This window comes from Podarcis cretensis, assembly GCF_951804945.1.
Source record: "Podarcis cretensis genome assembly, chromosome: 2".
NCBI classification, from domain to species: domain Eukaryota; kingdom Metazoa; phylum Chordata; class Lepidosauria; order Squamata; family Lacertidae; genus Podarcis; species Podarcis cretensis.
In genome coordinates this window covers 88588861-88616517 of record NC_137171.1, presented here as the reverse complement: position 1 = coordinate 88616517, position 27657 = coordinate 88588861, and the positions used below count along the sequence as shown (strand labels likewise).

At 44.9% G+C, this 27657-nt stretch overlaps 1 protein-coding gene across 1 annotated transcript in view; it reads right to left on the bottom strand.

Annotated features, from left to right (window-relative positions):
* The window catches only part of LOC307209452 (netrin-4-like), a 57428-nt gene extending 33434 nt beyond the window's left edge, over window positions 1-23994 (bottom strand). The window contains exons 1-3 of the mRNA XM_079964526.1: window positions 23280-23994; window positions 13097-13638; window positions 3606-3869 (exon numbers count right to left, since the gene is read on the bottom strand). Coding sequence (XP_079820652.1) covers window positions 3606-3869; window positions 13097-13638; window positions 23280-23367 — 894 coding nt within the window. The 5' untranslated portion in view covers window positions 23368-23994. The remainder of the gene's footprint in view (window positions 1-3605; window positions 3870-13096; window positions 13639-23279) is intronic.
* Window positions 23995-27657: the final 3663 nt, after the last annotated feature.

Here is a 27657-nt window from a genome sequence, read left to right as displayed (position 1 = left end):
CATGGCTAAAGCATGAATTCTTTGGGCCTGATACAAACTTGTAATTCAGAACTTCTTTCCCCTTTCTTCCCATGAGAGGCCCTGTCTGTTTTGAAAAACCAAAAGGTTGACTGGCACAGACCCCCCAAATGTCCCTATTTTCCAGTCCCATCCCAGTTTCTGATTTGATCCCAGAATGTCCTGCTGTTCCTTAGAACGTCCCTATTTTCACTGGAGAAATATTGGAGCACATGGAGTTATGTGGCCCCTGAGCCAAAGAGATAAATAACTATAAAATCTTTAGAAGACATTTGAAAGCAGCCCTCTATATGGAAGTGTTGTTTTTTTTTTAATGTTTAATGTTTCATTATTGTTTTTATACATGTTGGAAGCTGCCCAGAGCGATTGGGGCGTCATCATCATTATGGAATAGGAGATCACTATTTTCATTGGAGAAATATTGGGGGGTATGCTAGTGTCTAGAGTGACCAGTTCATGCACTGCTGAGAAAAATTGGGGAGGGGATTTCCTTCACAAAAAAAGAGAGTAAAAATTTTGCACATGATAATTATTGTTATTGAAATAGAAATGCAATGCATTTCACCATTCAAGCAGAGGACAACTCCAAATATAAGACTGTCCTCTGACAGGCCTTCAAAATAGAGGCCTTTCCTCTGTAAAATACCTAAGACATCTATTTGTCACATTCTAGTTCCCTTTGTTTAAACTCCTGATATTTCTTTCTACCTGATTTGTATTTATAGTAGGCATGGCAGGAGGTCATGTCTGTATAATAATTGTCTGTGCATGACAAAAGTTACCCTATTTTTCCTTCTATAACACGCAGATTTTTTCTCCTAAAAAGGAAGGGGAAATGTCTGTGCGTGTTATTGAGCGAATGTGTGGTCCCTGGAGCCAAATGCCGCGAGGGGCAAAAAAAATCAGGCAAAAATCAAATCGCGCGTCTCGGAGAAAGGAAACCTGAAAAGAGGAAGCGGCTGCTTTCCTGCATTCTGCCTCAGGGTCTTACTGCCCACCCATCTCTGTTTCCTTGCTGTGTTTGCTCAAACGGAACAAAGAGCAGGGAAAGCCCCTCCCCTCCAGGCAAGCAGAGGGGAAAGCAGAGTGAAAACATGCAGGAGGGAGAGAGAGAGAGAGAGCTGGCTGGCTTGGGTGGGTAGGTGAGGGAAAACTTTTGCCTTCCTTTCCTCCCTCCCGTTATACCCCTCTCCTGCATTCTTAGCCAGCTGCTTCTCTGCACACCCCTCTCGTGCTCCTTGTCCCTTCTGTGTTTTTCCTTCCCTCCCCACTTAAAATGTGATTAAAAAGCATGGATCCACATGGATCCTCAGGATCTTTGCATTGGGTCAGCCCAAATTCACCATCAGATCACATAGCATGTCCATGGCTACAGCCTGCCCCCCCAAAATCACGCACCCACTGTTGCCTGGGGCTGCAATGGTGCAAAAACGTGGTTAAAAAGCATGGATCTACATGGATCCTCAGGATCTTTGCATTTGGTCACCCCAAATTCACCATCAGATCACATAGCATGTCCATGGCTACAGCCTGCCCCCAAAAAATCACGCACCCACTGTTGCCTGGGGCTGCAATGGTGCAAAAACGTGGTTACAAAGCATGGATCCACGGGGATTCTCAGGATTTTTGCATTGGGTCACCCCAAATTCACCATTAGATCACATGTCTGTGGCCACAGCATGAAGCACAAAAATGATACATCCACTGTTTCATTCAGAATGTTTTTTCCCTTGTTTTCCTCCTCTAAAAACGATGTGCGTGTTATGGTCAGGTGCGTGTTATAGAGCGAAAAATACGGTATTTGGACACTGTTCCATGTTTGGTTCTAGGGAAGTTCTCCTTTGGCCTCTGGCAATCTGAGGCCTAACAGATTTCCTCACATAGGTTCTGGAGGCTGCAAACCATATCAGCAGGAGGGATGGGGAAGCAATCTTGTGTTTACCCCAAAATTAATTGTGCCCCAGAAACATTAAAGTTGGGAGCTCGGAAAACCCTGAGGGGTTCTCCAAGTGTTCAGCTGTAACGCTTGAGGGGGAAAAACCCCTCTAGTCATGGATGTGCCCAGGCTGTACCTGCCCCAAAAGATCTATTGGGCTCCCTCCTAGTTATTCTTATGTCACTTCTTATTTTTGCTTTTTTTTTTTTGTCTAGTTAATTTCTGTTGGGTTTTTAAACAGTCTTCCATGTATGGTGTCAGGGGACGGGCAGGTGGGCATGGATAGGCCAAAGGGGCTTGGTGGGCATGAGGTTCTCCTCAACCCCTGGCTTAGAAGGCCTTAGCAGTAGCACTGCTTCTCTCTCCAAGCATCCCACCTGACACAGCAATAGGCCTTTTGCTAGTTTCATCATCATCTGCCAAACCCATTTTAATCAACTTCATTTTAAACTGCTGGGAAAGATAAACACTGAGAAAAGGATTCTTACATTTTTTTTTTAAGATGTAGGTAAATGTAAGTCACAAAATCCAAATGAGCTTTGCAAATTTGCCCTCATTCTGTCATTTTGTTTTAGATGTAATTATAAACTTGTTCCCAGCTTATCCAAAAAACGACTAATTCCCAGACTCCTTGTAAATCTGGCATTTCTCTAGAGGCCAAAATAAGGTTGGAATTGAGAGCCGCTGTTAATCAGAAGAGGATTTAACATTCCCTCCAGGTCTTTCTTTCCTTCCTTCATTTCAAAAAAAGGGAATTATTTGAAATATCCAGTACCCAGTGCATTGTTAGTATTTCATCAGTGTTTAAATATTAATAGTTTAACACTTCACATCCATTGAGTATGGCCAGGAATAATGAAAGCACATGTCTTAGATGTTTAGCTCTTCATTCATAATTGCAGAACTGCAACTTTAAAGTCACATGGGCATACTGCTTCAGGAGCAGACATCTCTCCAACTTAATTTCACCAGATATTCCATGGGACTGAGACATTATGTTAGAACAGAGTTGCCATCCTGTGATGATTGTCCTTTTCTGTACAAGCAACAAGTACCAAGGTATATCAACCTGGTAACTCTTATGGAACTTGCATGTGCAGAACAATCCCATCCTATCCCACGCTAAAGGAAATTTGGATAAAGTGGATGTGTCACTGCACCTGTCTTGGCTGGGACTGATGGAAGTTGTGGTTCAAAACATCTGGAGAATGCCAGGTTAGGGAAGCCTGTTCTACAGGAAGGTATCATCAGTAGATGAATTGTTCAGATTACTCTAGCTAGACTGACCCCACCCACGACCAGAGGGCCTTGGCTATTTTATTTTTATTGTGATTTTATTAATATCTGATTTGACTTCATTTGTGCTCAATTCAAGTGTCAAAAGCTATAATAAAATAAATGTTACCACCGTGGCATAGAGCTTGGTTGTGTGAAAGTTCTGCAGCAGGCCTGTCGCCACAGCAACATTTGAGCCGGGCCTAAGTTCTGATCAGAGAAGCCTGAAACAGGTATTTTAATTGTTTGGAGATACACACTGTGGCCACATTCAACAACCTGTGGTCTATTAGCCATGCAAAAGGATAAATCTAATGCACTAGATACACAGGGTTGTTTTATGTTGTTTTTAAGGAGGCATAACTTGAACACTTACCATGTTGTCCACAACAACTGTCCCATTGGCAAGTTGGCATTCTTCCGCATGCCCATTGCAAAAGCAGCTGCCTCGGACAATTAGGTCATAGATAGCATAATGGGAGAATCTGTGGGGCTTCTCCAGCAGCCCTGAGCCTTGGCAAGGACACTCTTGTCTCTTTAATAAGAGGAGCCGCAGATTGGTGAGTTTCATGAGGTCTTGTGCTTCAGGACCGTATGGGTCTTCAATCTTGTTAGCAGGAGTTAAGGCACGAAAGATCACCTGGAAGCAGAGAAAGAGAGAGAGGGGAAACAATCTACCATGAAGTCGAGTTCTCCACATGTGATCAACAGAGGTTTTATTTAGCTCTTTTATAGTGTTTATAGTGTTTTTCTAGCAATTTAACTCACATGGCTTCCCCCAAAGGATCCTAGGAATTGTGATTTAGGAAGGATGCTGAGAATTCCCTGTTAGAACAGAAGAATTTCACGACAGCTTAAAAGTCAATGGGACAATTGTTCCCTCAAGGCAGAACGCTAAAAACCACTGTTTACATTAGTTTCAAAGCTACTATTCATGGATAATACTTTGCAGATTCAGAAACCTTTATTTTTGCTTTGTCTTGAGTCCTGCCAGCAAAAAGTACTTGGAGTTCTCTCATCCTGGGTTTTGGGCAACAACACACTCTGTCTGGAGCTCTATCAGGGCTTCCATTGACATCACCTCATTGTTCTTTTCCCCATCAACTTCCCATCTCTTTAGAGGACACTGATTTGCAAGTGGCCCAGGGTTCAAACTGGAGATGTCCCTTGCTCCTGGGAGCAATGGGCAATTTGCCCAGCCTAGGCCGCCCAGTGCAGGTGTTCACACATTCCCTGATCAATGGAAGCACGAGAAACAACAGAGGCCCCTTCCGGCCAGCTGTCCACATTCCCCTGAGGAATGGAACCATGTGCAAACAGCCTATTCTGTTTAGCACAGGTGCCCAGCATTCTTTCGATGGACAGAATTAAAGCCCAGTGACCAAGTTTACTCAATCCACGTGCCTGCCTGAGCTTGGTTAATGGAAACAAAGGCTAACCGACAAGCTTATTTAGCTCAGATAGCACCATTCCATTGTTGGTAGAGAAACACTGAAATTCAATAGGAATTCAAAAGCCACTGAGAGAATATATCTGGAACTGAGATTTCCTCTTCTGAAGTTCAAAATCCAAGAGCCCCAAATAGTCACATGATCCTGAAATCAACACCTGAAGTTGGGTATCATGAGTGCATGCACAAAAAAATTGTTTTTCCTATTCACTGTTGCACCTAGAGGTAACAGTTTTTTTGCGGTTCTAGGTGCCATCAAGCAAAGTCTGAGATGTGTATGTGGACTAGCATTTCTTTACATTTTTTGCTTGCTTTTAATTTCTGGTGCTTTGCAGATGGCATGAAATACCTAAGGACACCCACTGAAACCAACACAACCCCTGATTTCTATATTCGCCTTATGATGATGGTGATGATTTAGATATTGCCCTACATCCAAGGATCACAGGGTGGTTTACAGTCTCTGGTGTCTCTTAACAGAAGAAAGAAGTGTCTTTGGGTACCGACACACATCTTCCTCTCAGCCATCACCTGAGAAATCAATGTCAGAGAAGGCTTTGGAAAGATCACAGCCAAACCCAAAAGCACAGTCAATCATTGCAGTGAAAGTAGGTGTTTATAATAAGGTAGACAAAACAACATTATAGTTGAAAAGTGTACATCTCAGCAAGGCTTATTATGGACATTATTATGGACCATTGCAGTGGCATTGCCCTCTTGGAACCAAGCAACTTATTTGGAGACAGAAACATTTCTGAAGTCCTCCCAGTTGTAAAATCTGAAATCAGGGCCTTGAAACTCTACTGAGGTGTTAGCATTTGAGAAATATTTTTAGAACAGGATGCCAGATGCTCAGAGCATTCCTCAATACAATAATAATAATTTTTGTGCTATATGGTTCTTTGTAAATTAAATCAACAACAAAGAAAATGCAACATTTAAAAACTGGCAAATTTGTTCCTTCATTCTTCTGCCCTGTTATAAGTGTTCCTAAGATCTGTTTTAAGTTGAGTAAAAAGTTGATTTGACTCTAGTTTCTAGAAAGAAGAAGACAGATAGCAAAGGTTTCCAATACTTTCCATTATTTTGCAAATATGTATTTCTGGCCTTGCCTTTCATATTTCAAATTATTTTGCCATCTCTTGGTCCCCACGAGCTGTTGGATATCGATCCATCAGCAACAAAGCTTATTGTATGATAGGCTTGTCCCAACGGGTATCCTTATATGGAACTTCCACTTCCCACATCAAAGTGCAATTCGATGATTAATTCACGGCCTCTTTCTGCTTGAGAAATAAAGCTCTGGGATGAGCAGTTTCCTCAGCTCTCTTGAATTGAGCAAAAGACGTAGAATGCTGCTGACTAGAAAGGGGCAACAGACCACTGTAAAAATGAATTTGTTGGGAAAGGAAGGCAGGGATGTTAGCTGCTCATAACAAATACATTCATTTTGGCAACTGGCCAAGAGGAGACAATTCTAGGCAGGCCAGTAAAATTCTGGCTGCTTAGACAACTTGTTCTGGTCTCCCCCACCAGCTTGCTTTGCTGCAGTTTATCTCATTTGCACCTAACCTTTTGCTTCCTACCCACCATGCCGGCCCAATAATCAATTCTGCCTCTGATTGACTATCTTTTGCTCTTTTTATGTGGCATTCCTTGATTGGTCCCTCCTATGAGATCTAGCCCAGCTAGGATTGCCAAGTTGTCGTGTTCCCCTCACCTTCCCCCCTTTTCTGCCTGTCTGCTGTACAAAGTGAGAGTCTTCCCCACAACAAGTGGGGCAAGCAGGGAGTCGAACCGTGGACATCTCTGGCTTCAACCTGGGGTATACTACCCCAATATACCATCCTAGCTCCAGCCTCATTTCAGTTCCTCTTAGGACTTCAGAGCTTGGCTGCTAACTTTCAAGAACTTACAGAATGGAAGTGTCCTCTGAATTATTTTGAATGCTCCCACAGAAAAGAGAGCTAAACTCTGTCTTTCTTGCATAATCCCAATTGATGCTGGAGCTCTGTGCTTTGCGAGAATTCCTTTCACTCTCACCTCTCACATGCTATTGTTTTCAGTCGCTCAGCTGCAACTCATCATAAATGGAATATTATTATCTCTGCCTGCCCTGACCCCCTTTATCTTTTTTTTTTTTAGCAGCAAGGAATTTAGGAGTGCCTTAGAGCAACAGAAAATGCAAGCTGACAACCATCATGAAGGGGATGTATTTCCGCCACCCTATTCAGTAGCAGCTGGCAGTTCTTCATCTCATTGATATTTTATCTCCGGCCAAGAGGGTCATCTTCATTCCAGAGACAATGTCTCAGATTTTTGATTTCCTGCCATTCGTGGGGTCCATGTTTTGATTCTCCATTCCCCAATGCAGATAATTCTGTTATTACAGCCTGATCTCCCAGTCTGGAGTTGACGTGAAACGATGCGGCCACAACAAAAGCTCCTCTTATCGGGAATTCATGCTCAGAGTCAAGAAGGATGAGTGAGTCATGGAGTCAGGGCACTTCTTACGCATGACCTCCTATGGCAGGCTACCCAAGAAAAGATCTTAAGATCCTCCTTAAGATGTCAGAAGAAAATTAAAACAATGAAGGCACATTGCGCCTTCTATAAGGTAGAAGATTCCAGGCACAATTATTCATTTACCATATTAAATTTATGTCCTGCCTATCCTAATCAGCAGGATCTCTAGACAATGAAACAACTAATACAAAGTTGCATAAAGCAATTAGCCTGCATCAATGCAAAATAAAAGCAATCAAAGACCAGAACCTTGTGATGATGATGATTAATAATAAGCTGAAATAAAATTTAGATCGAACCTCTCTATCACTTGCTGGCAACTGGTGACACGGAGAGGCCACTGCTGGAAGGACAACTGGGGGGATGGTCTTGTCCCCTCCTTCTGACACAGCAAAGAGATAGCAGAAGAGACAGCAAAAGAGATTGGCTCCTATGAGCAGTTGATAACAGGTGCACACAGTGAATGCAGAGGAGGGGTTGGGATTACACCATCAGTTCTCCCCATCTCAGAAGCACCCAACAAAACTTGTGAATGAACTCTATGGCTGGATCTACACACAGGAAGAAAACCACTATAAATAAGTCACAAATTAGATCGTTTCGTTATGACAAAAGAAAAAAAAACCCTATGTAAAATTGCATAGACAAATTTCGTGCTCTAGAGCGCCATCTGGTGTTACATCTTTACAATGGAGTTACAATGATATAACTGACTTGAGTGTAGCTGAGTCCTAGGTATGAATACTCTGAGTTTGTCACAAAGTAGCAAATTTATCTTGCCAAAGTCATGGTGATGTGGTATGGATGTCTGGGCCCTGGAATTGTGAACCATCAAGCTCAGTGCTCACACCCTGCCATCAGATAGTAGTTGCTTTCAGTGCCTGCCAATCTCAGGTAGATTTGAACCAGTTTCCTAGAACAAACTCAGATTGGAAAAGAAGAAAGCTTATCAGCCATTGTCCTTACAGAGAGGACCATTCCGAAAAGTGTTTCTTCTGAGTGCCTTGAATGGAGTTGGGAGCATCTGATGCTAACTCCCAGGATCACTCGAACTCCTCTGATCCTCCTACTTTCTAAAAGAAGGGTGGGATAGTAGCCTAATAAATGTCAATTCTATACATAAAAAAGAAGCAACTTTTTTTTTTAAAAAAAGTCAACAATTCTGATAGGAACAGCTCCCCAGGTCCCTTCCCGTTTAGGTCTGAGCAATGAAGCAGGAGCTTCACTGGGCGTTTATATAACAACGAGAGGATGATAAATCTATTCAGTATCTGCTGTCCAGCATGTCAGGAAGTGCAGAAATAATGCTAGAAAAACAGTGCCTTTTCCTGGCTAGCTTACAAGTTAAAAAAAAAAAAAAAAACCAGAAGGAAGAAGAAAAAGAGAATGCAAGCCTGCAGATGTGGCTCATTAAAATGCAGGTTAGAAGAGGATTCCTCTTCCATCGTAGCTGCCTCTGAGTTGTTCTCCATTCTGCTTTCCCCCCTACAAAACCATATTTGCCTGGTACTGCGCACTCCCCCAACACACTCACACTGCATTACAGCCCTTTCCTCTGGGGAAGCAGAACCTGGCGGTGCTATCTGCATGTTTATTCTGCTGGAGTTAACTGCTTCCCCCCCCCTCCCCTGCCTCTGCATTTTATCTCCTCTGCAGCTCAAGTTCAACGAAATGCTGAACAGACAGCCCTAGTCATAACATTTGGGCACTTGCCTCTATGAGCAACTAATCCCTTCCCCGATCTCTTCCAGCTGGAAGTTGGAATAACTAAAGAGTCATGAATGATGAGCTTTCTTTGTCATGGTGGCCAAAGCAGATCTGCTGACTCCAGGACCATGTTAGACTCAATAGGTGGCCCTGGAGTTGGCCATCTTTTTGAGGGGCGGGGGGTGTCCTGGCTTAACCTCCTGCATTTTCTCAAATCATGACGACTATCATCACAACAGCTTAAATATATGCAGCTGTGATTATGGGAATCCCCGCCCTCTTAATCACAGCAATGGGGGCTTCCAGACAGGAACTTAATATTGTGAATGGGTTGTCAGGAAGCTCAGGAGGAAGAGCCGTGGGATACCACCACCTGCCATCATATGCTGCCTGAGGCAGTCGCCTCCACTGCCTAATGGCAGGACCGGCCCTAAGTGTGAGAGCTCTTGTCCTTCCACTCAACTAGCAGTGGCTTCATGGCAGAACCAGAAAATGGTTCTTTTGCTGGTTTATTTTCCTCAGGCTCATGTTTGTGAGTTCTGAGGCAGCTATGATTGAACCAGATCTGAATTTGAGTCTCATGGAAGGAAAGCATTAGAAAAAGCCAGTGTTTGATCCACTGGTGTGGTTTGAAAAGAGAGCACGTGGTACCAATCCACATAGGTTAGCTAGCAAAGCTTGAAGGAGCATCTCCACCCCTATCGTTCAGCTTGGACACTGAAATCCAGCTCTGAGGGCCTTCTGGCAGTTCCCTCACTACGAGAAGTGAGGTTACAGGGAACCAGACAGAGGGCCTTCTTGGTAGTGGCGCTCGCCCTGTGGAATGCCCTCCCATCAGATGTCAAAGAAATAAACAACTATCTGACTTTTAGAAGACATCTGAAGGCAGCCCTGTTTAGGGAAGTTTTATCGTGTTTTTAATATCCTATTGGGAGCTGCCCAGAGTGGCTGGGGAAACCCAGCTAGATGGGTGGGGTATAAATAATAATAAAATTATTATTATTATTAATTATTATTATCATCGAACAGGTCCATCAAGCAGGGCACATCTAACCTGTTGCCACAGCAACGGGTTACCTTGTTCAGGCATACACAATTCCTCTTCCCCCAGTGCATTCCAGTAATCATTCTAGCACACTCCCTTGGTGTCATCTGTCACAAGAGACGCTCACATGGAATGAAAGGACTTTTGGTAGTTTGGCCTCCTATAGATTCTGACAGGAACATAAATAGAGAAGCAAGTCGATAAATTCTTGGTGGATCAGACTTTTCTGACCTACAGTTCCTGCGACGGCAAAGGGGAGCATTGCAATTGCCACCCTTCCAGTGCTCCAAACTCTTCCTCCTGCAGGCTTATTTTCATTTCCGGCTGCTCTGCTTTATTAAAAACATGCTTCTAATTTCCCAGATCCCTCCAGCACAGGATAAGGACAATACAAAAATCAAAATCAAAAAATTGAACACTGAATCTGAGACCTTAGCCTTGGTACAAATCTGCACCAGCATTTTAACCTAAGCGTCTGCTTTTGATCACACCTTCTGTTTAACTGGCACAATGCAGGTGAATGTAAAACTAAAAGCTGGGGCACATGCGACTGAAGGTCTTCTTAAAGCAGGCCAGATGAAGGCTTTTTATTAGATCAACTTCTATGGGTAGCAAAACGAAGAAATGAAAAATGCAAGCTTTTGAAGTTCAGTATGCATATATCTATGCCTGCATTCTCTTTCACCAGCAGAACTTGCTCCACCACTGAATTTATTTGCCTCTCTTGTTTTCTGTAAAATAGCAATGCGGTGCCACTTTTTGTAACTATTTCCATGTCTTAGGAAGGCATTCAGAAGATGAAAAATAAGACAAGTACTTACACTGCTTACACTGCTGTATCCTACACCTTGGAAAGGGGAGTAAGCTGAGAGTCACGCAACTCATTTGGACAACCAATTTGGATCATCAAGATAACTTTACTTTCAAGGCTGAAATCTTTTCAGAAACTGTTTTGAGGTTTGTTTGTTTTTACAAAGATTTGTAGATTTAAAGCAGCATCATGCCACCTTAAACAGTCAGGGCTTTCCCCCAAAGAATCCTGGGAACTCTAGTTTGTTAATGGGGGCTGAGAGTGGCTGAGAGAGACAGTTGCCAGAGTGTCTTAATGATCAATCCTACATCCCAGGGCACCCTAGGCTCGTAGCTCTGGGAGCAAATAGGGGATCTCCTAAGAACTCTCAGCACCCTTGGAAAAAAACCTACTTCTTAACAATTGTTTGAATTCAGTTTCTCATTTTTCAAATCCAGTTTACCACATTTCTGCATCAGTTTGCCATTTATTAATTAATTTAAAATTCTTCATGAAAATTCACCAGCATTTCAGTAAGCATTTATCCTAAATATACACATTGTTGTATACCAGTTTGCCTAATTTGCACATTTTTGCAAGTAATTTCCCCTGATATAGTGCCTTTTTCTACGCTATTTTGACTCATATATGCATCTTTTGACTAATATGTGCACCTTTAAGAACGCGTCCTCCTGATATGCACAATTATTTCACACTTCTTTTAGTTAGAGAGCTGCATCGTAAAATCCAGAGAAGTGTGGATTTTGAAGCCTGGCTGCATTTCAGTTCCCATACAGTTTCAGGCAAGGTGAATTACTGGGTTTCTCCCCTATCGCTCTGATCAGGAAGGAGCGGAAGGGGGAGGAGCCAGAGCGTGAGCTAGTAATGTGAAACTGTAGGGGATAGGCTACGTTGGTAGCAGTGGCCTCCAGTCCTTTGCCTTTCCCTCTATGAACATCTAAATTGGGTGCTCATAAGGCATGGTGCCACCTGAATAGAGGCTCCACAAGTGAGAAAACCTGAACATGGTTCATGCGGCATCAAAAATCATTTGAATGCCATAGAGTGGGATATGTCAACATAGCCACATATGCCTGATATCCTATGCTAAGCAATTATAAGGGAATTCCAGAATTGTCAGTCAGGACCACTAGATGAATCCCACACTTGCCTTGCACAGGATTCTGCTGCAGAGATTTCTTACTATATTTTTTTATGTCCCACTTTTTTCCCTGGCTGGGACTCAATGCAGCTTACAGATAAAATAAGAACAGCTAAAAACAGAGATTTAAAAACTTACAAAAAACAAACAAACATTAAGATAGAGAGATGATGATGATGATGATAGATAGACAGATAGATAGATGATAGATAGATGATAGATAGATAGATAGATAGATAGATAGATAGATAGATAGATAGATGATAGATAGATGATAGATAGATAGAGATAGATAGATAGATAGATAGATAGATAGATGATAGATAGATAGATGATAGATAGATAGATAGATAGATGATAGATAGATGATAGATAGATGGATGATAGATGGATAGAGATAGATAGACAGATAGATAGATGATAGATAGATAGATAGATAGATAGATAGATAGATGATAGATAGATAGATAGATAGATAGATATAGATATGGCAATCATTTTACTCAGGGGTTCCATTCATGACCTCCCGGCATGTTGGCAAAGCATGCATAAGCCCCGCCCAGTTCCATTCTGCCCCATTTTCTAGCCATTTCCGGGTCAGCAGCAACAAGTGTGTGCATGATTGTGCGTCAGTCAGACATGCATAAAATAGTCACTGGCACGCACACACACACACACACACACACACACACACACACAGAAGTACAGGATCCAGGTTTCTGAAAATGAGGCGCTGGCAATGTTCTTAGTACTCTATGTGCACAGACAACATGACAAATGACTTTGCTTTATACAGAAAAACCGTCATCTGAAAATAGAACAGTTTCTCTGATTGTGTATTTTTAAAATCTCTCTTTCTTTGGAAAACAAATTATATGATTAGGCCTTTAAAAAAACACACAACACCATAGTTCTGGTTCTGCAAGAAACATCTCCATGCAATGTGCATTTTGATGCTCATTTCCATCTCTCTGAAGCAATGCTCACCCAAACTCCGCTAAACTGGCTGGATTATGCAAATAGGGATGGAAAGGACCATATCCAGGGCTGTCAAAGGTTACACGACATGTGTTGCCCATGACTACACCAGGGCTGCTCTCTTCCGCAGCAGCTTCTAACCTTTGTTTTTAGCATAATCTCTCAATGACCATAGAAAAGTGAAGCATATTTCAGTCACCGTCACCTACCTCTCCTCTAGTGCAAGGCAGCACGTCTGAATACCTGGAGGTACAGAGAGACCCTTCCTTGGTGGTATCGTCTGGGAGCCCAAAAGTGGCCGTGCAGTTGGCAGAGAAATATTTGTACGGCCTCCACGTCTGCCCATAGTCCTGCGACCTCTCCAGCACCATGGCCGCCGGGCGAGGCGACTTGAACACCACTATGACGTGGGTCAGGTAGAACTCCGTCTCCAAATCCAGCCGGATCTCCTCCCTGTGCACCCCTTGCGCAGACTGCCACCAGGAGGCGGGGTTTAGGAAGAAGTCGTCCGTCATAGCGGAAGGAAGGTGAGAGTTATCAGGCTGATTGGCGTTACACTTGGTGCACCTAGGTTGTCCACACCCTTGGGGCCCGTGGTGGAGAAGATGGTGGTCTGGGTAAAAGCAGTAAAGTTCTGTGCTGTTCTGACCGCAGGTGGTAAGCGTGACTGGCGTTCTTCCAGTCGCAAGGTTCCCCACGGCAGGATTGCAGGAGTGCCCATCGCATCGGAAGGCTCGTAGCTTCACTGAATCTGCAGTGCAAGCAGCAGGGAACAAAATGATACAAAACTGCATAAAATCAATATTCTGCACCATTGTGGATCACCCAGTCCCTCCCCAGCCCTGGATCCCCTACCAAGCACTTAACACCATCATTAATTGTTATTATTATTTGCATTTTTTGTTTGCTTTCTGCAAGAAAAAAAAAAGTCTCAAAGAGACTTATGGCCCATCCATCAGTTTCACTTAACCCAAATTTGATGGCATTGTGTACCAATTGATTTGCCTGGGTCTGAGACATATTCTCGTTCCACAGCTGTGTCTTGTGAAAATCCGATCCTACCCACTGAATCGGGTATTATCAAATGTGCGGAAAAGCCAAAAAGAGATTTTGCTTAACCAAGCATCAATTTGGTTGATAAGATCAGATATTTGCAAGGAACAGTTGTGAAATGAGAAATTAATTGGCAAATTAATTGGTGCACAATACGATCATAATGCAAGTCAAGCTTGCCAGTCATTTAAAAACAAATAGACAGGATAAAATACAGCAGGATAAACATTTCTAAAAATGTCTAAAAATGTCTTCTGGGTCTCAAATCATTGTTTTAAAAAATGATGCATGCATTGATTGAAACCCTTTGCTATGGAGAAGAACGTGCATAATTTACTGTGGCTGTGAGACCTCCTGAAAACAGGGCAGGGTGACAGAAAAAGAAGAAAATTGGAGCCCTTGTACCATGTGTCACACAGCACACACACACAAAATTGCTATTAGAAGCAGCTGCCAGCAGGAGGAGCAAGCTAGAGAGGCCCCCACATGGCCACACTTAGGGCAACAGTCCTAAGACTGTGGCATCCCAGTGGTACTTCATGTAGCAGCTGATAACAAGACCTGAATGCTTGAACTCGCCCTGAGAAAAAATGATCAAGCCCACCTCGACAGTGCCATAAAACCATCAGAAGAAATATTGAATCAAATGGCCCTAAGTGCATGAAAAAATGAGTTCCAATAATAAATACAAGTGGGAAGTAGCAAAGCAGTGGTTGATAGCTCCATTCTAAAGGTAGTCAAAATCAGAATTCACTTCCAGTTTTTCTACCCAGAGGCTACACATCTTCTGTTCCTGTTCCAAATCCATTTCCATGCTCGTTTCCATTACCTCTGTCACAATTTCACAGGATGCTTCTGCTGCAGAATATCATGCTGAACTAGGGCTTCTCACAGTTCTATGGCTTTATGCTTTTCATACCTACAGAAAGTTTTTTTAAAAGGCAGAACACACTATTTATGTCTAAAGTGTATCGCCTAAAATTTGTGGGTTGGATTTAAGGTTTTTGGAATTGGGGAGAGGGAGAACAGCTAATTGTCTTCTGCAGTTGATAGTGCAAGCACTGGAGCACCCTCTTCTCAACCTGGTGTTCTCCAGATGGTTGGGACTCCAGCTCCCATCAGCCCCAGCCAGCAAGAACCATGTTCAGGGATGATGGGAGCTGTAGTCCAGCAATAGGCTGGGGACGGCTGAACTAGTGGAAGAATCCCATAGTGGTTCTCAAATGTCTACTTGTGGAAATGGAAGCGCCTCTTTGGATTTAGGTTCACTTTTCTTGCACGGTCCTCTAGCCTTGTGGGATCTACTCTGTGTTTCACTAGAGATCTAACAACCAGAGCCAGGTGCAAAAGGAACTGAAGAACTTAGAACTGAAGAACATGAGTGCTCTGAACTTGCAGTGAGCTCAGGGATTTGTACCAGAACTGAACCGAGTTCTGCACACTAAAATGCAAGTCTGGTTCCTCCAAGCTTTTTTTTCTTTCCCATTTCAGCAGTCCAACTTGTGGTGGTGGGAGTCATTGTGCTGTTGCCATTGTCCAACCACTGGAGTCAGAAACCCATGCTGCTGTGCTGCAAATCGCCAATAGTTCCCGATCTACTTTTCACCTTCTTCTGCTCCAGCATGAGCTGTAAAACAGGCCTTGGGTGATCAGCTGCGCCTTTCCCCCGTGCAGAAGGGAACCTTTGGGTCTAACCCAAGAACTATGGAATTGCTCTGTTTGCATGGCTCTGTTTCAAAAGTAGACTTGCCCTGGTTTCCAATGAATCCTCAGAATGCAAGAATGACAGGAGATGAATACAGATGACGCTCGCCCCGTGGCTCAAAATTAAAATGGAAATCTGCTTCTTTTCATTCCTAGAGATGGAATCGGAAAGCATCCCACTGCCTGTCTCTCTCTCTCCTCCACTCCCCCCGCCACCAATTTTCTAAATGCATTTTATGGAGCAGGCAGAGTGGGGAAGAGCACAGTTGGCTTTCTAATCAGTGGTGATGACAAGGAGGCTTATCTGCTGTGCCTGCTAATGCAGCAACATCAATAAATGGTTCCTGTCTGAACTGCTGTGTCATTAGGAACGGCAGAGTAGGAGAGCACATGTGACAAATGAGCGGAGAGGGGGCGGGTGGGAAGAGTCGGATCAAAATCTGCAGTTGATTAAGAGTCTTGCATTGGAAGCAATTAATGTGCCAATAAGGCAGCCCATCCGTCACTTGGTTTATTTCTCTGAAATGCGGGGTCATAGAAGTGGGGCATGGCGGGCAAAGGGACAGAGCATTCCGGCAACCAGGGACTTACCCTGAATGCCAAAAGGGACTCCTTGAATAATTCATGCCAGGCTAAATAATCAAGGCTGCAGTGCGCCCTCCTCCCCTCGCTCCCGAGGGGCTGTATGTCACCGAGGTGGATGGTGCCTGGCTCTTGATAGATGGCGTTGCGCAATAATCAATGCCACTCAACTATTTATGCATTTACCCTGCTATCCTAGGGGAGTCGCTCAGCAAGGTGGCCGTTTGTCGGAGGGCTTCTGGCAAATGTTTGAAGCGTCTGGCAGTGACATAGTCATCAAAAAGCTGGGCAAACCTTTCAGATGGCTGATGGCTGAAAGCAGATTAGCTGGTTTGGGATGTGGTATACACATGGCATTGGTGGCGCTGTGGGTTAAACCACAGAACCTAGGACTTGCCAATCAGAAGGTCGGTGGTTCAAATCCCCGTGACGGGGTGAGCTCCCATTGCTTGGTCCCTGCTCCTGCCAACCCAGCAGTTCGAAAGCACATCAAAGTGCAAGTAGATAAATAGGTACTGCTCTGGCAGGAAGATAAATGGCATTTCCGTGCGCTGTTCTGGTTTGCCAGAAGCGGCTTAGTCATGCTGGCCACATGACTTGGAAGCTGTACGCCGGCTCCCTTGGCCAATAAAGCGAGATGAGTGCCACAAGCCCAGAGTTGGTCACGACTGGACCTAATGTTCAGGGGTCCCTTTACATTTACCTTTATACACATGGCATTAGCCACAATCCAGATCTAGGAAAATATTGTGTTTTGATATGTTTGTCCCCAAACCATCTTCAAACCACACTGAGAAAAAGAATGACCCAGCTGTGTTTTAAGTCAATAGTGTGTGTGCCTTGCCTTACCGAGTTCAGCTGGCTGCATGTGGGTTGAAAAGTGGGTCTGCAGCAACCTTTGCATGATATACTCAAAGCGCCACATGTTCCAAGCTAGTAGTTATGCAAACCCATCCTTATTTGAAGTTTCAAGTTAGTGGGTCTGCCCTTGCTATTGAGTGCCTTTCACCCATTGATACCATGTTATGAAATAAGAAAAAAACAAAACAAACCACAGGCAGTATAGAAAAATAAACAAACCAGTATATAGGGAGAAGACTGGCCAGGTTTCTTGCTCCACTGAAAGAGTGGAATGCCACTGGAAAGCACTTTAAATTCTTTACTAGAATTTAGTAAAGTGTATTTTACACAAAAATACACACACGCATGGCATAATTATTCTGTGTTAAGGGATCCTGACTAGGCACGCTTGCTTAAGAACAGAAGAAATGTATTGCTGAATTACCATAGTTAAGGTCAACCTAGCCCTGCAATGATCCCAGTAACCAGCAGGTGTTAGGTGAAGCATTGGAAACTGGCTAGCAACACACCAGTGGAGTGGATCACAGTCTACTTTCTGCCATTCTTCCTCTGTGCTGTCAGAAGAATCTCTTCCAAGTATGTGTATTCACTGGAAGTAGGCATCCATGACCTTACTGCTCCCATTCCTAAAAAATCTTATATGCAAAGAATTGGGCAGATCCAAACTATGGCTCATCGCGATCAGTCGCCTTCTCCTTCATCCTCTTGGATGGGATGTTGATAATGGTATGTCCTCCAGGAGTACTGCCAGGGCCACCACTGCTTCTCAATAACTGCTGACATCAAGCACATTTGCTACATAGCATGGGCATAGTCAGGGGGTACAGGAGTGCTGCTGCCCCCCAAGATAAAGTAAGTACTGTAAATAGAAATACTTAACTAACTGACCAATTGCATTGCAGATATCTCGGTTCTTCCCCTCCCCAACATAAAGCCTGCCCCCCCAAATAAATCCTGGCTACGCCCATGGTACATAGGCTCCTCTTGTCACACCACACCCATGGTGAGGACGCTTCATGTTCCGTTTGAGAGCAATGGAAAACCAGGGGAGTCTTTCTACAACCAACTCTTTGAAAAAAGAATTGCTGCTGCTAGTTTTAATTCTAAACGGTGCAATGGAAAAGCTCCTTATATATGTCCCTTCCTCTTTATATATACATTTTAGTAGGCTAATCTGTTCCATGAAACCTAACTCCTTAAAGCAGTCTGCCTCTTCCCTTTATCCCTTTCCTTTATAACTGTTGAAACGCATAGGCTCTTTGAAATGGTAATCTTTCTTGTTTGCTGATATAATTGTGCAATGCACCATGTGTCCCGTTATAATTCTAATCGCCTTTTGAAGGCATTTAAATTGGTGGCCATCAACACATCTTGTGGTAACAAATTTCATAGTTTATGTGTTACTGTGTAAAGAAGCTTCTGGGGGGGGGGGAATCGCTCAGCCTTTACCAAGCTGGTGTCCTCCAGATGTTCTTGGGACTTCAACGCCCATCAGTCATGAGAGTTGTAGTCCAACAACATCTGGAGGGCATCAGATTTGTGAAGACTGATCTAGCTAATATTGGTAAGAGAGAAGAGAAGATGGGATTTACTACTCTATAGTGAGGGACACAGGTGGTGCTGTGGGTTAAACCACAGAGCCTAGGACTCACTGATCAGAAGGTCGGCGGTTCGAATCCCTGCGACGGGGTGAGCTCCCATTGTTCGGTCCCAGCTCCTGCCAAGCTAGCAGTTTGAAAGCACGTCAAAGTGCAAGTAGATAAATAGATACTGCTCCGGCGGGAAGGTAAACGGCGTTTCCGTGCGCTGCTCTGGTTCGCCAGAAGTGGCTTAGTCATGCTGGCCACATGACCCGGAAGCTGTACGCTGGCTCCATCCGCCAATAAAGCAAGATGAGCACCACAACTCCAGAGTCGGCCACGACTGGACCTAATGGTCAGGGGTCCATTTACTAGTGATATAACACCTAAGCTCTGCCCAGGTGTTCAGCCCCCTCTCCCACTATCCCAGTCCATGCCTGCTTCAGTCTAAGGCCTTTGCATGCTGAAGAAGAAGATCCGAAGAGGTCATCTTTGAATATTTGGCTAAAAATGGTCAGAATCTGCCACACAGTGATGCCACACATTTTTGGTGTGTGTGGAAAAAGCAGCATACAAAACCAATGAATGAATGAATGAATGAATGAATGAATGAATGGATCTGTGGTATCACTTAAAATAGAAAGCTTATGATATGAAATAGCATAAACTAAACTTATCTTGAGAGCTATTCTTCCCAGTGGAGACTGTAGGGTATTTAAATGTAGAATGGGAAAGTGAGGTTGTTTAAAGCTTCACCACAAACTGCTGAAGTATAAGCCTACTATCTAACCTCTGAAGGAGGCATATAACCAGAATGCTAGCTTGTTTCTTAGTTCATAGCCCTCTGATCTAATCACCTCTCTCCTATTGCCTGATTTACCCTTTCACCCTTAAATAAATATTAAAATGGATCTGAAATGGTTTCCCACTTTCCACTGGTCACCTCCTCTGCTTCTGCTTTGTTTGAGGGAAGTGGGGGGGGGGATTACTGCAGCCAAACATATTTAATTGTGTGGAAACAGCCATGCTACTTAGTCTAGTAACCAACTACAGTGGTACCTCAGGTTAAGTACTTAATTCGTTCCGGAGGTCCGTTCTTAACCTGAAACTGTTCTTAACCTGAAGCACCACTTTAGCTAATGGGGCCTCCTGCTGTTGCTGCGCCACCGGAGCACGATTTCTGTTCTCATCCTGAAGCAAAGTTCTTAACCCGAGGTACTATTTCTGGGTTAGCAGAGTCTGTAACCTGAAGCGTCTGTAACCTGAAGCATATGTAACCCGAGGTACCACTGTACTGTAGCATGGTCCCATGGATAGCAACCATTTGGATTTAACTTCATCTCTCAATTTCTGATCTTCAGTCTTTCAGCAATACTGTATCATTATTGTACAAAAGCTTTGCATCCAGTGGGATCAAGCAGGGAGAGCCAGGATTTGGTCATAAAAACAGAAGAAGAGCCTGCTGAATCAGGCCAATGGCCCATCTGGTCCAGCATCCTATTCTCACAGGAGCCAACAAGATGCCCAGAGGAAGCCCACTAGCAGGACCTGAGCACGACTGCAAGCTGCAATTTACAGTGACTGGAATTCAGAAGCATGCTGCCTCCAACCATGGAAGTAGGACATAGACATCGGCTTTAGTAACCACTGGTAGCCTCATCCTCCCTGAATTTGTCTAATCCCCTTTGAAATTTGTTGGCCATAAGATCACGAAAGGGTGGAGCTATGCAAATAAGGCCGGGCTTGATTCTCAGTGGCTGAGGTCATCCGAGTCACTAGGGTCAGTGAAGAGGTTTTAGCTCTCAACACAATGCAGTCCCACAGTGGCACATCTTCAATAACATCTAACAGTCCAGGACAGAGTAACACAAACCTTGCAAGGCATGCTACTCCTAATGTATGAAGACAGGGCAGTTTTTCTGCTCGGTCCTAACTTTATATAGCTGCTAAATGTTAATATGGTAACACGTTTTTTACACTGATTACAGGATAAAGGGGAAATGGCTGAAAACAAAGTGGATCAGGGGTAATTTTATCGTTGCCGTGTATGATTGATGGAAAGTGACAACAATTCTGATGAGAATAGATAATGGGAGAAGCCACTGTCTGATGCATTCATCGGTTTCATAATCTGTCATCTATTGTACATCACAAGATTATTTTATGCATTTCACTAACACAAAACCAAACTACTAAAGCCTTCCCTTTGCTTGCCATCGCTGAGTTAAAAAGCAAAACACTCACACCAGTTTCACTGGTTTGTAGAGCTGTTGAACAAATGGGAAAGAAGAAGGAACAACCAACCTAAGGGGTATAATCCACCACCCAATGTAATCATTGGCAAGAAGGGGTGGGGTGGGGGGTTGCATCCTATCTGCTGTTTCAACAGATCCAAAATAGCAAGCATGGGCTATGAAGCTGTATATAGATGGAAGATGTAGCCTGGTGTGGTGCAGAGGATAGAAAGCTGTACAGAGATCTGGAGTTGAAAAAATGCAGCTGTATGGAATTTGGATATATTTGAAACTTCATACATGCACCTTGATATCTAGGTTTTCACAAGTATATTTGAGAACCAGGAATTCCCCTTGATTGCCTCTCAACCATTTGAGTATCATGGTCAAAACTAACATAGCCTGCCCTACTGTTTGGCAGACTAAATGGACTTCTTGCTTTACAGGTGTTAAAGAGCATCAAACTTTCCTTTCTTACTCAATGTTTACAACAGGCTCACTACCACCATGTGGTTTTCCTTGATCAAGAGCCATAATGTCTGAAAACTAAGCCACAGTCGGGCCTCACCAAATGAAGCTCTGTATATAAGGAGAGGATCCCCACAGCCACTGAGCTCTCGCTTCTGCTACGCCAACTGTCAGCCAATATGCCTACTCTATCCAGCCGTCCACTCATCTCTTTAGGCTCCTAGAGTGCCGACCACTCCCACAGAAGTGGTACCAGCCAATGAAAAGTGGGGGAGGGCCTTGCATTCTTGGGAATGGCTAAGTGCATTACAGTACACTCGCCATAGTAGCAACATATCCCCTTGCAGGTGGAGGTGGTGGGGCTCTAGCTCAGTGTTTCTCAGCCGGGGGCCATATTCCAAGGATATTCCAAGGGTGCCCCCAGGTGCAATTATATAATTATAAAAAAATATAAATAGAAGATGTTCTATTTACAAACAAAATAGATCCCTTTCTACCAGTAGAGCAGGGGAGGCCACATGAAGGAAACAAGGGCGAAAGGGGGTCACGGTCGGGAAAAAATATTGAGAAACACTGCTCTAGCCCAGTGGCCAAGCTCTTGCTTTGCATGCAGAAGAACTCAGGTTCAGTCCCCTGCATCTCTAGGTGGGTTTGAGAAAGAAATAAACAACTATCTGACTTTTAGAAGACATCTGAAGGCAGCCCTCTTTAGGGAAGTTTTTAATGTTTAATGACTTTATTTTTATTATTAATATTAATATCCTTTTGGGAGCTGCCCAGAGTGGCTGGGGAAACCCAGCCAGATGAGCAGGGTATAAATAAATTATTGTTATTGTTATTGTTAGTCCTGGCTGGAGAGCCATTGGTGGTCAGCGTCAAGCAGACATCACTGTGCAACATGGACTAACTATGGTATGACTCTGTAGAAGGCAGCTTCCTATGTTCCTGAACAACTTGTAATGCCAAAGACATGACTGCATTCAGTGTTTTGGGTCACAAATTGTGAAGGACCATTGTTATCCCTCCTTAGATCATTGAGGAGCGACGCCACCCATAACTCAGCCCATTAGTCCTGTGTTCAGTTTCTAGCACGCCCAAGTCAGGTTGAGCAAGAACTCCTGTCTGACATCCTGGAGGACTGCTGCCAGTCAGTGTAGATAGCACTGAGGTAGACCCATCAAGGGCACAGCCTCATGCTTACAGACAGGAGCACACTGGGGGGGGTGTTTCTACATGCAGATGGGAGGGGATAGTTCATGCTCTACATCAATAATGCATCTCAGTCCTCACCAGAGAGGGTTTGAAACATAGATATGCTCTTCCTGAGAAACAGTGCATATTGGTGAGCGAGACACATTATGTGGCATGACTCGAAAGTTGTTCTTATTAGGATATGTTTATTCCCAACACTATCCTATGCGCTAAGTCCAAACTCAAAGCACTGATATGCACATACATTATGTACCCAAAGTCACAGCCCATCTCAAGTACTTGCAGGCAGACAGCGTGCTGAATATTGAATCATAACTCTCAATCTTGTGTGGCTCTCCTTATAGTAGAGTCCGGCATCTGAGCATTTGTGCAAGCCAAAATTTCTTGCATAAGATTTCACTGTTGAAAAAACCATTCCCAGTAATCCCATTTCAACCTGGTCTGAATCCCAGTGCAGCGTGGTTCTGGGAGAATTACCTTTCTCTGTGCCTCAGTTTCCTGGCTTTGAAATGGGAACAACCGGGACTTAGGCGGGGATGAGCCACAGGTATTGCCTGCCTCTGGACTCGGTGACAGAGTGGGCTAGACATCTAAAGAAAAAACGGACGACTTCTCCTCTTCCTACAAATAAACACTCGGAAAAGGCTTTAAAGCTCTCCCCTACCATTGACTGGGAACCTATGCGTAATTCCGCTTACCTGCTCCAGGATGGCCAGAAATAATATACTCCAGGAATACGATCAGCGTTATGCTTTTATGCTGCATGACTCCGCCTAGGAAATCCATCTTCTCCGGAGGCGCGAGGGTAATAATAATAATAATAATGGTGATATTTCTACAAGCTTGGTGCCCACATGACCTTTCTTTTCGGGGCGGGGGCAGAGCAGACAAAACAAAAACACTTTCCTTCAGGGCAGCGATGACTGCGGGCTCCTCGTGCTTCTCTTTCCCTGAAGGGGTGGGTGGGAACCCGCCGCGCGTGTCTCTGTGTATCTTTCCTCTCTCTCTCTCCCCTTCGGATCTAAGGCGTGCTTCCCAGCTCCGCGGCCGCTTCGCCTCCCCCGGCGCGTCCACCTCAGCCGCCCATCGCCTCCCAGTGGATTCAGTCAGAGCGCTGGCTGGCTGGCTGCTTCGAGATAGAGCCCCTTCGCCCCCTCCCAACTTCGCCCCCCCCCCGGAGACGAGGTGCAGTTCACACGTCTGGCACAGCAAGCCGAGCGGAGCAAGCCTAGTCCTCCTCCTCCTCCTCCTCGCCCGTTGACCTTTCGCAGGGTCAAGGCGGCGACGCGGCTCGGAGGGCGAAAGTTCCCTCGGAGTTCGCTCAACTTTCGATTTCACTTCGGACCTTCCCTTGGCCGCCCGAATGTTGCCATTCGGCTCTCCTCCTCGCGCCGGACTGACTCGCGCTTTGGCGCTCCTCTAACGCGAGTGCAATCGAGGGCAAAGCCGCCTTTGTTTTGCCACCCTCTCACCCCCCCCAACCACCCCCTCCTCGGTCGCCCAAGCACGGCCTTCTCCCCCACCCCCTTGGGGCTATCGCTGGTGTCTCAGAGGCGATCCTATGTATTCCACCGTCTTTAAAAGAAAATGGATTATTATTAGTAGTAGTATTGTTACTACTATTCAGGGCAGCGCTGGGCTTGGGTGGCTTTTGTGGGGATTGGTGAATAGCCCCTTCCTTCACTTTCAGGTGCCTTGGATGAGTGCCTTCTATAAAATAAAATAAAAAATGACGATGAGCTAATTTTTTTGGGAGGCGAGGCTTCTTTGCGCCGAGCTGCTCGCGTCTCTCCAACCCCGCGGCGATCGCCTCTGCCGGCCACCTCGGTCCCCTCTAGCCCCGTCTGGCTGCAAAAGGGATTATTCTGACATGTGATCCTCTTCCTGTCCTTTGATACGTGTGCGTGTCTGTGTTTTGCATCTCACTTGTGCACTCCTTCGGCTGCTTGCGCCGCTCTCCAGACGCACGTGTCCGCGTTTGCTCGCTCGCAGAGCCTCTCCTTTCCCCCACTTCGCAAGAGCCCGTCAAGCCTTCAACTCCGACGCTGCTCCTGTCCTGGGCCTTTAAAACCAAATGCCCGGCGGGGAAAGCGCTCCTTCCTCCGTCGCTCCCCCCTTCGCACCGGCCAGGCTCGGGGTCGATTCGTGTCTCCGCAGCGCCCCCCTCAGGCATAACGGCCAACAGCAGCAGGCGCCGTCTGCGCATAGCACCGAGGCGGGCAGGCGACTGAGGCAAAGTGGTCCAGGAGGAGGAGGGTTTAACAAATTGCTGCTGTGATCGGACATGTGCTGTCCTGCTTAGTGGCTTCGACCACTAAGGATGGATGCTGATTAACGAGCAGCGTTAATAACCTGCCAGAGCCTGTCTGGGAGGAGAAGCAGAAGTTGGATTTAAGCAGGGAAAAGTAAGATTGAATTTTTGCAGCTGGTTGGAAACTAAGCAATGCTTTGGCCGACTGGTTGCAGTGCAGGCCGGGGTTTCTCCACCCCCCCTGGGGTTTACAGGCTCATGCAAAGTTATTTTGCCGCCAGAGGCAAAACAGTATATCACTTCCCTGCTCCAAGTCAAGGTGTGTCCTTCCCAAGGCCAGCCAAGGTGGGGGGGGGGGGGGGGTTGTATGTTTGCATCTGAGACAGAATATCCCACAAATGTCTTTGCAAGTAAAATACATAACCATTAGCTGCCCTTTCATGATACTGAAACTCAGCCCAGCCCTTTACAACTTTGTATTCAGTCCTCCGCTTTTTCTCCTTGCAAAGTTCCAGAAGGAAAGCCAGGACAGTCTCTTACAGCAAAAAGACTAGAGGGGTCCTCAGCCACTTTTGCGTATGCAGACAGATTTGAAAATGTAAAAAACTGTTGTGGGCATTGCCAAATACCCACATCATGTTGTTGTTGTTTAGTCGTTTAGTCGTGTCCGACTCTTCGTAACCCCATGGACCAGAGCACAGCAGGCACTCCTGTCTTCCACTGCTTTTTAAGATGCTGTCTAGGTTTGTCATTGCTTTCCTCCCAGGTGTCTTTTAATTTCGTGGCTGCTGTCACCATCTGCAGTGATCATGGAGCCCAAGAAAGTAAAATCTCTCACTGCCTCCATTTCTTCCCCTTCTATTTGCCAGGAGGTGATGGGCCCAGTGGCCATGATCTTAGTTTTTTTGATGTTGAGCTTCAGGCCATATTTTGCGCTCCACTTTTTCACCCTCATTAAAAGGTTCTTTAATTCCTCCTCACTTTCTTCCCTCAAGGTTGTGTCATCTGCATATCTGAGATTGTTGATATTTCTTCCAGCGATCTTAATTCCGGCTTGGGATTCATCCAGCCTAGCCTTTTGCATGATGAATTCTGCATATAAGTTAAATAAGCAGAGAGACAATATACAGCCTTGTTGTACTCCTTTCCAACAAACTGGTGGTGCTCAGAACTGCTTTCAAAAATACCTCCCCGTACCCCTGCAAAGTGATAAAACTCTTTTGCCACTATGACAAAAAGGGTGTTGGACTGGATGGGTCATTGGGCTGATTCAGCAAGCTGTCCATATGTTCTAACACAGGCAACAACAACAAAACCCTCACACAACAGAGAAGCCCCTTCCAAGCAATGAACAACAACAAAGGCCAACCTTTATTTATTTTTTATTACAAATAAATAAGGGGCAGGAGATCTTGGCAGGCACCAAGTCTGTGCGGCCAGAGGCAAAGGTGGGAGAGCAGTTATCTGATTTACACACTCACCCTCTCTAGCCTTCACCCAGACAACCAAAAGGCATTATGAGAGCTCAAGGTCACCTTCCTTCTGGGCACAAATATTTGGGGTGGGAAGCAGGCCGGTGATGAGTGTAGCCTGAGGAGAGAGGGTGTGGCCTGGGAAGAGTATCTAGGGCCAGATACAGAAGCCCTAGAGGGCCACTACCATGCCCTGCCAACTTGAAGTTCCCCCACCCCTGGCTTTCCCACAGTCGCAAAATGTTTCCACAACTATGCGTGTGGTTATGTTTGCATGTTGCATACACGCATACTGATCACTGTTGACTGCTGTGGTCCTTTCCCGTCTTCTTGCTGCAACACCACAAAATACATCACTGCATTATACCCATTTTACAGATGGTGTGTCAATGCTGAATGACAGGAATTTCGTTAAGGCCACCCAGCGAATCTGCAGATTAGGTGGGGTTTGAACCCTAGTTTCTGTATCTTCCCAAGCAGTCTGTTTATTGGGTCACATTACGATTTCCACAACTCTCTGTTCTTAGCCCCTGAGTGTCTGTATCACCAGAACTGATTGCTGCCTACTGGAGCCATAAAGTGGATTTTCTAATCTCTTTCTGCAGTAGTTCGGACTGACTGCATGAGTGGGACATATTCAGAGGCAAAATTTCCACCAGCCATTCCTTTCTTTCCTTTCTTCATTCCTTTCTTCCAACCAGATTTCCAGGCCTGCAGCCCTCTGATAACAGGCTTATTGTCCCCACCCTCGGCAAATGTGCCTTTGACTTAATTCCCTGATCTGCAAAAATATTTCATTCTTTTCTTTCTCTTCCCCAAGGCATTTGTGGGCCATGTGTGTAAGACCTAAGATAGTAAGAAGCACTTCACTTCTGCTTTGGTTCATCAGAGTTCTCCCCCCTCCACCCACCCCATTATGCATGTTTTAATCACTGGGGCTGGTGGGGGTGAATTAGGAAGGTGTGCTTTTACTGTGTAAAAGGCATATTATTCCAGCATGTACCCAGATGTGTGAGAGATCTGTACTAAAATATGATGGTCTGGAAGTGCCTGATAAGAATAAGTTAAATAATCAGCAATTTGACACCCCAAATTGACTGACTGCGGCAGCCAAATGAAGCCAGGCACGTATTGAGATCCTCTTCAGAGTGCCTCCCCCTCCTCATGATCAGAGAAGCAAGGGGCTTGCCGTGGGACAGGGGCTTCTCAAAGGTGGCTCCAACATTATAGAAATCTCTCCTGAGGAGAGTTCACATTGCTCCTTCAAATGCCTGGAAAGGGGTGCCTTGTTTTAGAGCGATTTGGAGCTTTTGTCATTATGTTATGCTACTGCTGTATGACTCCCATGATTCT